Source organism: Wyeomyia smithii, chromosome 2, assembly GCF_029784165.1.
Source record: "Wyeomyia smithii strain HCP4-BCI-WySm-NY-G18 chromosome 2, ASM2978416v1, whole genome shotgun sequence".
Taxonomy (NCBI): Eukaryota; Metazoa; Arthropoda; class Insecta; order Diptera; family Culicidae; genus Wyeomyia; species Wyeomyia smithii.
The window spans coordinates 226,801,549-226,818,272 of record NC_073695.1 but is presented as its reverse complement, the minus strand read 5'-3'; the positions used below and the strand labels follow the sequence as shown (position 1 = coordinate 226,818,272).

Below are 16,724 nucleotides of genomic sequence, written 5' to 3'. Positions count from 1 at the left end.
CCACCTGAATGGTTTAGATCGAGTTTTTTGCCATTTTAGAGCTCACGGGACGTGCTAAAGAATGTGCAATAAATCATTAGTTTTCGGGTTTGACCTAAGCTTTTTGGCTTGCGGTTTGCCAGGTTTTATTTTTTCTGCCCGCTTGCAGCTTTGACACTGGAATGTTGGGATTTTTTGAAAGTGAATTATTGGTTTTATTGGCAGGGGTACCGACAGACGGAGGGGTTTTCAGAAGATGAAACTTGAAACCACTGCGAGATCTAACAAATTAATTAAAATTCGACTTACTTCCAGTACGTTCAAACAAGTTTCAAAATCGATCGTAGCTGAACAACTTTAGTTAAACCTTTCACGAACCGCAACTGATCAAACCCTGAGTTATTTGACACCAAAAAGTGTGCTAAATTGGGTCCAAATATTGGGTACGGGGCGACACCTTAAAACAAGTTAATTAAAACAAATGTTTACATTTCAATCAATTCCGGTCCCGCGACCGTGTGCGCGGGTGATCCGCGAAACGTTTCAATCATCGTTGTCTGTCATCTACAGCGCTACATTGTAGCGCATTGTGAGAACCGTCGATCAACACGACGGAGACGCGGCATACAGACATGTTAGATACCTAATCTGCACTACCACACGCGTTCGAGCAAACCCCCTGGTCGCAGTCGGTCTAGGCACGGTGCATACAATTTCCTGGAGATTAATCGAATTAAAGGAAACCGCATTAAGGGAAAGATGGAAACTAAAGACATAACTATAAATAAAATTGCTGCCCGGGTTCGTGGTACGAGCGCGATTCATGGAGAAGGGAGGAACGATACCGCTGCGACCTCCCTCCCTCGCAGAAACCGGAGTTCAACTGGCGATCGTTGTTGAAGAAAGCGTAGAAGCAGGCGGTGAAGTAAAATGTAAATAAACAAGTCAGCGTTCGTGTGACGACTGTCCGGGATCAGTGTGCCAGAGTCTAATGTTACGTCGAAGTTCGGGGATAGTCGTGGACGTATTACCGGGAATGGACTATTACCACAGAAGAACCGAAGGTCACCAGGCACAATACTGCTTACAGGGGACTTGTTGTTGCTTTTCAGGCACGTAAAACCATAGTGGATCTGCTGCGACACACGACGCATAACTTACGGTTGTCTTATCGGATATCTGTTTCGCTTTCAGTTGGATATAAATCATATATTATCGTCCCCTTTCCCCACATTTTCTTTATCAACAAAAACTCTCGCGTTGGTCGCTCGTTTGGGCAGTGTCAACGAGGAGTTACTTCGTCGGAATAGTATCGGTTTTGGCTTCCGTTCCCACCGAGAAACTCGAGGGTTTAGTTATGAAGACCTCCCTGCACATTCACCAGAATTTCTAGTTCTCAACCGGTCATTACTGGCGCACACATACGTCCCTCATTTTCCTCTTTCGTTGTTCACCAACAGTTGCTCTCGTAAATCGGAAGTTCCACTATCTCATCTGGGGTCCCAGGGTATCCTGCTCCGCCCTAAACGTCGCGGCGCGCCATAATGAATGATAATTATCAATAAGCTGATTTATTATCCTTGGCTACATTTCTGCTCGACCCGAACGGAGTCTGCCGGTTTTACCAGTCCGCACTGCTGCTACTGCTGTGCATGTTTCTGGATTGGTTCAAGTGAGTCATTCAGTCGAACTTAATATCTCCTGCAAGGAACAACAATGTGCGCTGTTCGATTTTCGGTCAGGCAGATGCAATAACGAACACGAGCAGCAGCCTCCAGACTCCGGTTTTCCTGACATGGATCATTAAGAATAACTCATCACGAGATATAATTTAAATAAATTTCGAACGCCCATAACATGCGCGGCTTCGAACATTGAGCCAAAGTTGTTTTTGGGAAGTCTGCAGCACGTTCGTCGACCGGTGGAAACAGTCACAATGCTTGATAATGTCTCTATAACGGTGGTGATGTTTCCCTTCCGGCCGATCGGCGCTATAGAAAAAAAAACCAGCAGTTTTCAAGTTTGCGTGTACTGCGACCCACGACACGACGAACCGCTTGCTGTTGTTTCTCCAATCAGCATGATCCCAGATTGCAAGCACCATCTTTTAATGTTGGCTAATAACGCCACACAGCAGGACTAGTCGTGGATCACCCGCCAACTCGAATTCGCCGTCGCCGTTGATTGAGACATTATAGAAGCAATAAATAAGAAATTAATATAATTCTGCACCTCCGCACTGGCGCGGGCTTCATCAGTGGCATCGGAACTCACACAGTGTCTGTCTGGTATACAGATGACGATCGCTTCTTCAGCACCTGACAGATGCTGAAGAATAGCTCCGGCAATGATTTATTTCATTAATCAAGATGTTGAAAAAGATTGCCGCCATCCGGCGACCGCCAACGTTGTGCTTGTGATGTGTTGCTCTTCACGCCCCCTTCCAGTTTCGAACGGAACTCGCGGTGATACACCGATCCTCGGTGCATAACCTAGCCAAACTGTTGCTCATCGATGATGGAGGCCGAATTCTGTTAGACAATGACCTTCGTATAACAATTTCCTACCTTGTCACCTTCTGGAATCCTAGCGAGTAACCTGTCAGCTATAAAACCATTAAACGATTTCTCGCCGAGAGGCTGCAATCGAAGCCAGCCCAGCCAAGGTTGAGCTGTAAAACTTTGTTTGTCTTATCTTCTCGCATACAGGATAGTGCATTTTACGGTTATTACTTTCGGCTCTATTTGAGCCTGTTGTTTCGTCAAGCTCGAGGATCAACGTGGCAATAAATCATGTTTTAAGCCTAAAGAATTTTAGGAATTTTCCTCAAACTGATTGCAAGTATTTGAATACGCAGATATTTTTTGGGAAGTGATTGTAAATTGATAGCTTCAATTAGTCACTGGTTACTGTCGTTTTGTATCGCTTTCTTGAGAATTCTTTTTTTTTTGTTTCAATTCTATGATTAAAGTTAATTAAACATAAAGTTTAAAACCGATTTTTCTACGAATATGTTTAAGACAAAAAGGAACGTTATTAACTAAAACGAAACATGTCATTCTAAGTCTTACTAAAATCTATTGAAAATAGTTCCCAAAGGTTTACCCTTCAAATCAAAGCTATAAATAAAAAAAATACTAGGCAATGTTATAGAATCAATCAACTATCAAAGTAGATGGTAGAAGGTTCAAAAATAGCTATTATAGCTCATGAAGCATTCGAACATTCGCCGTGTCGATCGTCATTTTATATAATAAAAATTAGTGAATAGGCCAAAAAAAAGCAATTCGGCATAACCGGTTAAATCAAAGACATTGAAATTAACTCCTCCAGTCCATAATTCATGCAATATTCTTCACTAGGATTCAATCAAAAAAATTCAATCAATTACTACGCTTTAACCAAAGTGCTACAATTTATCTCAAACCGACACCGTTCGTCACCTGCGAGGCGTTGGAGTCTTTCTCGATACAAACCGCGACCGTTCCCGGCTAGGCTTGTATCATTGCAGCCGCAATTTTCCCCGGTTTTCCCACATCGTACACGCTTGGGGCGTGAAGCCACTAAATTGAGCGTTAAAGTTAAACAACCACAAAATTAACTGCCACACTGGCTTTAATGTTTGTGTTGGCACTGCTCACGGAGACCTACGTTCAAGCTCAACAGCCGCCAGCAAGGTAGGGCGTGCGACGGTGATCTCAAATTTCACTCCGTGCGTACCCCCGATAGCCTGCCTGCCTGCCTGCCTGCAATCGGTAACAATGTGAAACTTTCCTCGGCTCCGATCGCACATGCCTAGCGGAACCGGGGAGGAGTTTAACGACGGGGACACTCACCAGTTTCGAATTCCATTCGCCCCGAAGCCCACCGCAGCGGGCGGCAGGTACGGTGGAAGCACAAATTCCGTGATTGGGTTTACTCGACCGGAAAATCGCCCTGCCTGCTAACATATGGTTTCACTAAAAGGGGACCACACCGCCCGTAGGTATTGCAAACGTCGATCGAATTACCCACCATTATTACTTCAGCAGCGTTACGGGAGGTACGGGAAAGGGGTCGCCTTAGCGATCGGGTTACAACTGTATTAGCTCTATACGCACCTACTCGACGATTCACAGCATGCCCATGCACAGCACGGTGAATCCCGAGATTCATCCTCGGAGCAGTCCGTAACTATTCCAATAAAAAAAAAATCAGAACAGCCGATAAACGAAACAGATCGGAGGCGCAGAAGATCGACACTGTTTTGATGTTGCGAATTGGTGTAGGAGCGAAAGAATAAATGGCAAATTGTGCCTTCCGAATCACAACATCTGGTAGATGATGAGATGTTTTGGGTGATATCTTTTTTGTTGGCTCATATTTGCGAAAACCAGAAGCGAACCCGCGTAATTCGGGTGACAGCTAGTTGCGCCTTCTGGGAACGGATGGGTTTGTAGGATCGGCAGTAGCTGTATGATGTAAGCAAGCCGTCTTCGGAGGGTTTAGATTTTATGTTACAAATTTGAGTGAAGATAGTGGCAAATGGGTGTTGTAATTCGAGTTGAATCATAGAATAGCGAGCAATTACAGGAACAATGTAGCCGTTTATGCTTACGCCGAGTTTTCGTTTAATTTTTACAGGGTAAAGCGCGAGGGAGGCGGTCAGCGGTCTATATGCGATCCTTATTCCAGTCCCATCTCTACAACCTCGGCTGTTCGATACAGAAACACGCGGGCAAAGTATTATTCGTGGCAATACTAGTTCTAAGCACATTCTGCGTGGGCCTCAAATCTGCGACGGTGCATTCGAAAGTGCACCAGTTGTGGATACAGGAAGGTGGAACGTTAGAGCACGAACTGGCTTATACGCAGAAATCGCTTGGTGAAATGGACTCTTCGACGCACCAACTGCTGATACAGACGCCAAAAGATATGGAAGCTTCCATTCTGCATCCGAACGCATTGCTGACACATCTGGAAGTGGTGAAACAGGCTATATCGGTCCGGGTGCACCTGTACGACATCGAGTGGAGCTTGAAAGATATGTGTTACTCGCCGAACATCCCAAACTTCGATACACATTTTATTGAGCAAATCTTCGAGAACATCATTCCATGTGCGATAATCACGCCACTGGACTGCTTCTGGGAGGGTAGCAAACTTCTTGGACCGGAGTATCCTGTTGTGATCCCGTAAGTTAGATGGATTATCCCATCAGTCCACATATAATAACGCACTCTCTTTCTCCTCCCTTAACAGGCATCTGGTAAACAAAGTCCAATGGACCTCCCTGAATCCGCAGAATCTGCTGAAAGACATAAAAGCTCAGAACTATCAATTTCCGTTTGATACATTGGAACAATACATGAAGCGAGCTGGGATCGGAACCGGATACACCGAGAAGCCTTGTCTTAATCCAAAGGACAAGCAGTGTCCCGAGACGGCACCGAACAAAATGAGTCAACAGATTCCGGATGTGGCGTCAAGTTTAACTGGTGGTTGCTATGGTTTCGCAGCCAAGTACATGCACTGGCCGGAAGAACTGATCGTAGGAGGCGCTACACGCAACCGATCGCAGCATTTGAAAACCGCGAAAGCTCTACAAACCGTCATTCAACTGATGGGTGAACGGGAAATGTACGAATACTGGAACAACCACTACAAGGTGCACCATATCGGCTGGAATCCGCAGAAGGCTGCCGAAATTTTGAACGCGTGGCAGAAGAAATTCTCCGCTGAGGTAAGTTCCTATCATGGCGATTTGCTTTCAATGTGATCTTAATTTACTTTCATATTCCACAGGTCAATAAGATCATGCAAACGGAGGTTAAACCATTGTCTCACTACGAGGTATTTGCCTTCTCATCGGCAACACTCGATGATATTCTGGGCAAGTACTCTAATCCGAACCCTGTAAGCCTAGGGGTCGGCGTTGCAGTTATTCTTATCTATTCCGCGCTGACACTACTGCGATGGAAGGATCCCGTAAACGGTCAAAGTGGTGTGGGGGTAGCTGGAGTTCTACTGATCGGAGTAACAACCGCCGCCGGGCTTGGTTTTTGCGCTTTGTTAGGTATTGCATTCAACGCGTCCACAACTCAGGTGATTCCATTCCTGGCTTTAGGATTGGGCGTTGACCATATCTTCATTTTGACTCACGCGTACGCAGAACGGGACAGCAATGAACAAACTGGTCAGGTGCTTAAAAAAGCAGGACTAAGCGTACTTTTTAGTGGTGCATCCACTGCCGGATCCTTCTTTGCGGCTGCATTGATTCCCGTTCCGGCTCTTCGAGTGTTTTGCTTCCAGGGCGCAATTCTGTTGGTCTTCAATCTTGCCGCAGTGCTTCTCGTATTCCCCGCAATGGTCTCACTGGATCTGCGACGAAGACGAGCCGGTCGAGCGGACATTTTGTGCTGTTGCCTTCCAACACTACCGACTAGCAACCAGGATGTGAAACAACGTCAACAATCGCAGCCATCACAAGATGATTCGCTGATTGATTGTCCAGCGAAAGCTTGCTTCAGTTTTTCCATCTCCAAGTTTGCTGTGAAGCATTACGCGCCGTTCATTACCAAGAGCTCGGTTAAGGTTCTGGCCATGTTGCTACTCGCCGGTGTTCTAGGAGTGTCTCTATTCGCATCGATGAAGCTTCCGGACGGACTCGAACTGACTGATCTGGTTCCGCAGAACACCAATGAGCACAAATTTCTCAGTGTGCAGGGGAAACTGTTTGGCTTTTACAGTATGTTTGCCGTAACGCAGGGTGACTTCGAATATCCAACCAACCAGAAACTGCTGCATGACTATCATGAAGCGTTTGTCCGGGTTTCACACGTAATCAAAAACGACAACGGTGGACTGCCTGACTTTTGGCTCAGTTTGTTCCGCGATTGGTTAATCAACCTGCAGAAGGCATTCGATCGAGACTACCGCGAGGGACGAATCACCACGGAACGATGGTACGCGAATACGAGCAACGACGCGATTCTCGCCTATAAATTGCTGGTCCAAACCGGTCATGTCGACAATCCGATCGACAAAACTCTACTAACACAGATGCGACTAGTCGACTCCGAGGGAATAATCAACCCGAAAGCATTCTACAACTATCTATCAGCTTGGGCTTGGAACGACGTTTTGGCGTATGGTGCATCACAGGTACAACATGAAACGGAAAAAATGCCTTGAAAGGGTTTTTAATTGACACTTTCTTTTCAGGGAAATTTGCGCCCCGAACCTCGTGAATATTTTCACGTGCCGAAAGAATATGAGTTGAAAATTCCCAAGAGTGCTCCTCTGACCTACACACAGTTGCCGTTTTACTTGCATGGGTTAAGTGATACGCAGGACATTAAAGAAATGATTGGACAGATTCGTGATCTAAGCAGACGATTCGAAAATCGCGGATTACCCAACTATCCCTCAGGTATGATCCCTTTTTTTTCAATTATATTCATTCATCGAAATAACCGAACTTTCCTCAAATTGGCAGGTATTCCGTTCCTTTTCTGGGAACAATATATGAATCTACGACCCTGTCTGCTGAAGGCCATCGGGTGCGCCCTTGTCGCTGCTTTCTGTCTCGTTGCTCTTTTGCTGTTCTCCGTTTGGGCTTCTGTTCTAATTGTCTTCAGTATCGTGACCATGTTGATCCAGGTGCTAGGAGTGATGATCCTGCTCGGCATTAACTTGTCCGCTATTCCGGCCGTCATATTAATAGCAAGCGTCGGTTCTGGGGTTTGCTTCACCGTGCATGTTTCACTGGTAAGTTGCAAAGTTGCCTGTTAAAAATGCATTTTTTTCAACTGAGTAACTTTTTCTTTTAACAGGGTTTTATCACCGCAATCGGCAATCGCGATCGTCGAATCAAGCTGGCCCTGGAACACTCGCTAGCGCCTGTAATTCATGCCGTTATGACATCGATTCTGGCCGTGCTGATGCTGTCTACTTCCTCCTTTGAATTCGTTGTGCGACACTTTTTCTGGCTTTTGCTGTCCGTCCTAATAATCGGAGCAATCAACGGATTATTCTTCTTCCCAATCCTGCTAAGCATGGTAGGTCCAGGAGCGGAAATCATACCCCTCCAGTATGCAAACCGAATTTCGACACCATCGCCGCCGCCAAAGCGAAACAACAAGATATCGAACAAACCATATATCCTGAACAACAAGCGTTCCTCGTCATCTTCGTCAGCGAGGAACTGCTCCAAATCACACCACCATCACAAACACAACAACGTAAATCTGAACAACGAACCTTCGCTGACCACGATCACCGAGGAACCACAGTCGTGGAAAAGCTCCGCATCGTCTATTCCGTCGATTCACGAATCCAAGAGCAATATTGGCACTATCAACTATTCCAATCAAGCACCAGAGCTGCAAAGTATTGTCCTACAGCCAGAAGTGACCGTCGAAACGCATCATCATGGTGGTGATCATCAGAACACAAAGGTTACCGCCACTGCCAACATTAAGGTGGAGCTGGTAACTCCAGGACGAGGCGCACCTCGGATGGTTCGAACGAGCAGCACCAGTAGCAGTAGCGGAAATAGTAGCAGCTAACTATGTTCCCAAAAGTGTAGCGGACGGAACAACCGTCTAAGCTACTAGGTTTAGAGAACGTCCGTTCGCGTGTTCGTTCGTACGTTTGTAAATAGGCCAATTCCTTGATTTTTTTTTTCTTTAGCTTCGTTTAGCGTAACCGTAACAATTATTTATTTGTTTTTCCTCCTCCAAAAGAAGAAAGTATTATTTTTATCTATATTATAGAGTAGCGAATGTCTATTGATTTTTCTGAGTATCTATTTTCCCCCAAACCTTAATAATGACAAGATGAAAAAATGAAAGAAAAAAAATAGATTGTGTATTTTTAGTCGTAGGGGCTCTGAATGACCCGCCCGACGTTGTATAGCAACCCTAAAACTTGTTCCTGCATCGCGAATGTTTGTAATATTCGAATTAATAGAAATGAACAGATCCTGACGAACTGATTAATCTATATAGGATAATAGAGAGCAACACTGTAGCCCGTAAGACTTTGTATCTTCTGCAGTATAAAACCAGGGAGCTGAGATGGTATAGCTTTTACAAAAGGAAACAAATTCTATAGTGAATAGTAGTATAGTTAGGTTCCCCTGTACATTTTCATTCGATTGCGGGTTTGAGAGACGATGATGCATGCTTTAAGGCCAAATATTTTCAGTTTTATAAACGTAAATTTCTTTAACTTATTATGTAAATAACGAAACAGACAGACTTAAGTGCAGTACACCTGCGGAACAGAATTCCAGAGCAAAGCGGGAAAATCTCGCCGCTACACAAGAAGCAATCAAAGAACATCGCGTACTTAACAACGAACCGCCCTTTCATAGTAGCGTTTGAACAGAATAAACCGCACACTTACACACATGTATGTATACCGAAAATAAAACTAAAGACATAAACCAAACGCATTTCATCAGTAAGATCTGACAAGTTAATGAACCTGAGTATTTGGCTTTTCTCTCAAAATTAATCGTAGAATACTAACGCACAAAAAATTCTATCATTGTTTTAATAACAACATTTGTACAATTTAGAATCGTTTATCCCCACTTTTGTTTAAGAATGTTACCAATTTTGTAAGCGTTTGATTAATTGTCAAACATGAAAAGCACACAAAGCAAAGAAACAAAAAAAATGCGAAAACACATTGGAAAGGTAGTTTAACTAAGTAGAAGAGAGAAAACTTGTCGGTGTGGAAAAGGTAATAAGCTACAATAACTTTATGTTATCAATATAAAAGTGAATAAATATTACTCTAAAAACTATTTATTTATTTTTCGCGCGACAGTGGCTGAGGGCAGCCCCAACCCTATGTTGTAATTTAAATTATATTATTTTTCGCTAAAGGAGAACATAAAGACGACAGGAAACCTCGTAAGTGGCAAGCGATGGAAAGTACAAGCACAACCGAAAAGAATGATATTTGCTGTAATTATAATATATATGTGTATGGAATTCCAATTGCTGCTACCGACCAAGTGCACTCTTGGAGGCGTGCAGCATTGTGAATGTTGTTTATGGAAAAACAGTAAACGATGTATAATAGATAGAAGCAAAAATCTTATCGAGTCTAGTAGGTTAAAATATTGGATTTTTTATTCAGTGGAACGTGTTTCCAGGTAAAATCGAAAAATTGAAATGAAATAAACAATACATGCATGGTATTACCAGTACATTTAAAGATATTGTATTGCTTCTAAGTAGAGTAAGTCGTTTATCACCATTCCCTTCAATCTCAGCGGTGTTCCCTAGTGTATAAAAGTTCCAACCGATTTGCTTTACTTTTTTGGCAACAGTACTCTTAGTGGTCCAACGCCGAAAGAATAGTATCTTGAGCAGCCGTTCTCCAGTCTCCGCGGAAGCCAGTAGCTCGCGCGTCTTTCTTGACAGTGCACAACCACCGGACACGGGATCTAACGTAGGTCTAAAGCCTCTTCCTGCTTCTCTATTGAGTATAGTTTAGGTTTTAGTATAGATTTATGGGTCTGCACCACACTCCATTTTCTAACTTGCCGTCAAGTATTGAACGCAGCTCAAAAACCCCGAGTACTCGTCGATCAGCTTTCTTCAGCGTCCTTGATTCATGACCGTAAAAGACAACCGGGAGGATCAGCATTCTACAAAGCGTTAGTTTTGTGCCAGTCTGTAGGAAGTCCGATTTGCAACTGCAACTCGTCGTTTGAATTAGCGGGTCACGTCGTTGTCACATGACAAAAGAGGGTACCAAGCTATATGAATTCTCCATCCACTCCGAAGATTTTTCCATCTAGCTTCACCTCAGTACCAACACCACTGGCACTTTAACGTTCTCTGCCAGCTACCATTTACTTTGTTTTAATAAATTTATTGATGATTCCCAACCTCGCCCCAACTCTCCTAAAGGATCTAAAGGCCTATTGCACAGCTTTCTGGTTTCGAATATATCGATGCCATCAGCAAAAAAATGACTTAAGATTTGACATTTTTGCGTTGGTCGAAATTTGACATCGCCAACCAGCGTTGCCGGTTCTATCAATGTTTTGACTGGCTGTCTTGTGTGCCAAAAAGAGAAGCACACATTTTTATTTGACAGGTCTCTAAATGTGAGTTTGTGTAGGTGTGAAGAGGCACGTTTGCTTTCGCCATGACAATGACAGCAGTCGCCAACCGTTGGGAACGGTTGGCGGCAAAAATAGAAATGATTCTATTTTTTGCAACAACAACAAGCGACGGTCGACCGCTGTGCTCTGATTGGTCGAAAAAGAACGGAACGGTAGCGGTCAACCGCTGCAACGGCTAGTCTGATACAGGTTTTATAGCGCCTCACATATTGGGACAAACAGCACAATTCAATCATATCTATTCGAGTATAGACTCTAACAAACAACAAAACAATCTGCAAAAAAAAAAAAAAACAAACCAATTGGTGCCTAAACGGCAACCGAGAACGTTGGGTGTATAAAGTAGTGTATTACAATCTATTCGTTGAACAAACATTCCACATCCTACCGATGTCATCCCACTGTGCAGTGCATACACGACAATGATCGAGCGAGAAGATTCTAAAATCGGCCTCTCCAAAGCCCCAAAAACCTAATCTCTCTAGCTCGGCTGCTGCCGTTTAAATCGAACGAAATAAAAACTGTGTGCTGGGAGGGATAAACGGATACCAAACTGTGGGAGCGTCAAAATAAACCAGAATGAGCTGTCAATTTGAACCAGGTGAACAAAGCATTATTTAGAAATAAGTAATGTTATAACTGAGAAGTATCGCGTTGCTTGAAAAAATATTCAACTCAAACCTAGTGGTTTTCCAAAACATTATGGTTTATTTCTACGTAAAATATAAAATTTCAAAACCTTTAGTAATTATCATGTTTGCGTACTCCGATTGTTAAACTTACGCTTTATAGCTTTACGGCTTGAAACAGGTTTCATTTTGCATTCAAGGAAACTCTTAACCCTTTATAAGGCAGTGGCAACTATATTGCCACCAACAAAATTTATTTTTTTCGCTGCACTGAGAATATTGTGTTTAAATTTGGCTTAACCAAAGACTTCTAAAGGTGTCTTAGAACACTTCAGTTTTTTTTCTAGGACTGCTAGAAGTGTTCAATATTGATTTTGGGATCATTTTTATGTGAACAAACCGCGATTTTAGACCGTCTTTAGGAAATTCATTTTTAATTTGGTAAAAATCCAACAAATTGGTAAGTTTTTCACCAGGAACTTTCTATTCAGGACCTAAACAAACTTAAAATATATATTTTGGTCAATTTCCATATCTGCATTTTTTAAAATATTGGGGCTTTGGATGCATGAAACTTTGCCAATGTTTCTATTTGATAGGCAACACTCGCATCGACTGTTAATAGAGAATCGGCGTAAAATATAGTGCTCCCGAGCGTCTCCGTCGGTAGGCGTGGATTGAGCGGTCGTGCATAATGTTTCGGTGCAAACGCGTCTCCGGCCCGAGAGAGTTCTGCTCAGATAAATGGTTTCGAAATGTAGTGACCCAACTCTATAATATGTTAGTTAAAATAGTCCACATAGTGTAGTATAACATTTTGCGTTTCACTAGGATATACCACACACACCTGTGCGTGACCCTAATAACACTCTATTGTTAATTTTGCTTTAAGGTGAATCTGGACGGTGGCTTTATTTTGTACAATTTTCCGGTTAGGTTTCATGTCACTTGACGATTTTGAGCGTAAAAATCTCAGCTTCCATTTAATAAATAGGGCCCGAATTGCTACTCTATGCATGCGTCGGTAGTGCAAACAATCGATCAAAGTTTTACACTTGTAATCTTAATGATTTTCGAAAAAATTACCTTGTAAAATTTGGACAAAATTCGAGCACGGAGTTTCACCTTAAATTGGTCTCTAATCAGGAAAACGCTTTTTAAGAACAAACGAACAATATACAAGAAACGTCGTTAGTCGACCTGTTATCTTGAGAATATCTTGAGACTTCGCGTCGATATCTTTCATGAGGTCGTATTTTCTACAGATTGGTTATACCCGGGTTATAATTTTCGGTATAAAGAGGGTCACTTCAGGAAGAAGTGATAGGAGTGGCGAGGTGTAGCGTGGATTCAACTCTCGTAGCTTTCGTAACATTGTGTAGTCCGCTGATATAAATCAATGAGAGACACGTTTCGGTAGTTGCATAATGACTTCATAAACAGATGTTCGAATATTTTAGTCTGTCCTAATTGAGTCATAGGTCCGGTATCCTCGCGTGCGCTTTAGTTTTGCGGTGTAACATCATCAAACGGAATGAGTTCGGATCGCGTTATGATTTTCGTAGAAGGTATAATGAACTAGTACGCGCGATATTTGTTATTATGAATCCGGTACTCGAACTCAGCGCATCGTTTACCAAGACGAAACCTGCTGCAAACCTTACCCTTTTCTCCAACATCCCAGTGATTTCTCGTGGAAGTGCAGAGGTGTTCTCGGCTTCCAATAAAGCGAGTATCACGTCAACATATTCCTATACACACTCCTTCTTTGACCTGCATTCGGATGCGGCCGGCGCTGGTATTGCCTAATATAAAGATTGAGGTCACCAGTCTTTACACATTGAGGATGAATGTTAGTCCCAAGCATAATCCATTGGTTCTCTGTGTAATTACAGCTAACCTGGCAATAACGGAGTAGCAACCGCGGGCGGTCAATCATGCTCATGCTCATGCTCAGGAACTTTCTATTCAGGACCTACTGTATTAGACTACGCAGTTTTTTCGTTAAAATACATGGTGTATTAAACGACAAATTTCAAATTTCTTCCTAAATTTTTTTTTCTGGACACCACTTGAAAAATCCTTTACTAAGATCTTTTGCATGCAAAATAAACGAAGTCCTACTGTTACATACTAATAACTATGATTTTTCAATTCTTATAATTACAAAAATCAAGATTACAATGCAGCTGCGAAAAAATTGTTTCCATCGTTTTTGGGGTTAACGGGCAGTGGCAACTATATTGCCACCAACGTTTGTGCGGTTAACAGGCAGTGGCAACTATATTGCCACCAACATCGTGGCGTTAACGGGCAGTGACAACTATATTGCCACCAATGTTTTTGGGGTTAACGGGCAGTGGAAACTATATTGCCACCAATTTTTTCAATTGATTCAATAGTGAATTTTTTAACAAAGGTACATTTGTGTTGTTCCTTCTGTAAGGAATACGTTTTATTGAAGTTAATGTCGATTCCTTGCGTAGTTTTCACGGCCTTATAAGGGGTTTACTAACTTCTATTTTATGCATGGATGCAACTAAGGAACATTTCTTTAAGCAAGTCTATTTTTCATACATTTTATTAAAAAAAAGAGTGAAAATGCACTAACGTATAAAATGATATCATAGCAGTAGAAAAAACAATTTTAATCGGGATCGAATCTCCGAAGAGATGTATTTACTATCTCGGCCACGGCGTCAACGCCAACCTCTTTCAGCAAAGCTGATTCGATATTGAGGAGAGCTAGGTTTGAAAATCAATCCTGAGTGCTGACCGTACGAAGCGAATGAAGAATGCGAAATAAGAATGTTGTATATTAATTCTAGAGTTAGCTAAATACTTGAACGTTGTCAAAAAAAAAACATTAGAACATAAACATTTTACCTGTCGGTATTATCCTGGATAAATTCCGCATCCCAATCTGTTTCAGATTTCAGCGATAGAAGATAGTTTTTTTGAGCTAGAATTTCTGATATTAAATCAACAATATTGATGCCTAATTTTTGGGAAATGTTCACGAATGGTTTTATTCCCTCTAGGATAAGCTTTTGAAGTTTTTTTGCAACAAAATTTCTTCTGCTTTCTTTTCGGATCGGAGAATTCATCGTTGTTATTACTCGTCGCAAAATCAACCAAAGGCCTCGTTTTTTATTCGTTTACAACCTTCTCTCGCTGGTTGCAGGTCAATATCAAACTTATCTGAAAACAATGGCGTAGCGTAACCGGGTGACACCCGGGGCGGATAACTTCCAATTACCTTAACCTTAAAACTCTTTTTGGATTTCAACGAAAGCGGCGTGAGTGCTTGGTTTATTATAGTAAATATATATAGATTCAATTATATTGAAAAAAGAAGCAGCTCTCTTCTACTGCTTACAAGCATCCTGGATGATCACTATGAGTCAGGCAGTGGACATAAATAGCTTCAGGATGTTAATCTCTTATCAGCTTCTGTACACTATTATGTTCACCTCGTATCACTGTTGCACCACCTGAGCCATCATACAAGCCTCAACAAAACCTAGCTCAGTTATAAATCGCTGAATAGTATCCGCTAAGCTGTCGACATTCCTAGCTGTAGAGCAGCTAACGAAGCTTAAGGGGTAATATCCTCCAAATGCTCAAAAAACAAGGCTTTTTCATGATTTCGTTAAAGGACATTTGAGATGTAAGGTATATATATAATACATCGTTGGATTAAGAAACTTTTGAAGAATAGAAAAAAAAAAATAATTGCTATTTTTTAACAAAATGGCGTAGCGGTTGTGCAGCAATTGCTGTAAACCCTTTTTTCAAAAATTTTTCCGCGGCTACAGTAGGAGTCGTGCCTTGCTCCACCTATAACAAAAAAAAATTTTTTTTCATGATATACATAAGTATCGCTAGTGAAGTACACATGATTATATTTTTAGATTTTTTTCTCGCAAAATGGCAACGGTTTGGGAAAACAATTGCTTTGCAACAAAAAAAAATCGACTTTAATTGTTTATAACTTTTGTTTTTGTTAATCCATCACTAAAATCGTGTGTATTGTTATTGTTATAATTTATTAAAAGTTATCTGACAGAGTGTGTGTCTTAATGAAAAACTTAATACTAATGTCAATAAACTATCACAAAAGGTTACCTAACGCGAATTCTATTTTTAAAAGCTGTGCCAGTTATATTAAAATCGAACGCATCTGCTACTGTGTTAAAGCTGGCCGACATAAAGCGTATTGGGTCGAATTGACCATATTGTGCGTTGCGTTGAGGCAGGTTCAACAGGGATCTTGGTCTGAGAGATCGTTCAGGGGCATATATATCCAGGTGGCCGAGGATTTCCGGGGCGTCGATTTCATTTAAAAGAACTTTACCAATGAATACAGCTTGCGCCTCGAATCGTCTCTGCTCAAGAGTTTGCATTCCTAAAAGCCGACAGCGATCAGTGTATGCTGGCAGATTTGAGTAATTGCGCCAAGGGAGGAATCTTAGCGCATATCGTACAAATTTACGTTGTACGGATTCAATTCTGGCAATCCAGGAGTTGTGGAATGGACACCATACAACGGAGCGGAATTCTAAGATAGACCGCACTAGAGAGAAATAGAGCGATCTGAGACAAAACGGATCACGAAACTCGTTGGCTATCTTAAACATGAATCCGAGTTGTCGATTAGCTTTAGCGATGATCTCGTTGTAGTGCAGTTTGAAAGATAGCGCAGTATCCAAAATAACTCCTAGGTCTCGAATTTGTGTCACTCTAGATAGAGGCTGACCGGACATAGTATAATCAAATAAGATTGGCTTCCTTGTCCGAAAGAAGGAGATGTCACTGCATTTCTGAACGCTTACAGAAAGAAGGTTTCTAGAGCACCATAGGCTGAAAATTTTCACCACTTGCTGGAGCTCAACGCAGTCCGCATAATTTCTCACGACTTTAAAGAGTTTTACATCATCGGCGTACAATTTACGGCAACCTTCCGGAAGTAACAAAGAAATGTC

The 16,724-nt window shown here is 42.1% G+C and overlaps 1 protein-coding gene across 1 annotated transcript in view; it reads left to right on the top strand.

Annotated features, from left to right (window-relative positions):
- LOC129723279 (protein patched) overlaps positions 1-10,183 on the top strand; it is a 40,299-nt gene extending 30,116 nt beyond the window's left edge. The window contains exons 2-7 of the mRNA XM_055677402.1: positions 4,603-5,153; positions 5,221-5,701; positions 5,764-7,122; positions 7,183-7,390; positions 7,457-7,728; positions 7,794-10,183. Of these exons, the coding sequence (XP_055533377.1) occupies positions 4,603-5,153; positions 5,221-5,701; positions 5,764-7,122; positions 7,183-7,390; positions 7,457-7,728; positions 7,794-8,528 (3,606 nt within the window). The 3' untranslated portion in view covers positions 8,529-10,183. The remainder of the gene's footprint in view (positions 1-4,602; positions 5,154-5,220; positions 5,702-5,763; positions 7,123-7,182; positions 7,391-7,456; positions 7,729-7,793) is intronic.
- Positions 10,184-16,724: the final 6,541 nt, after the last annotated feature.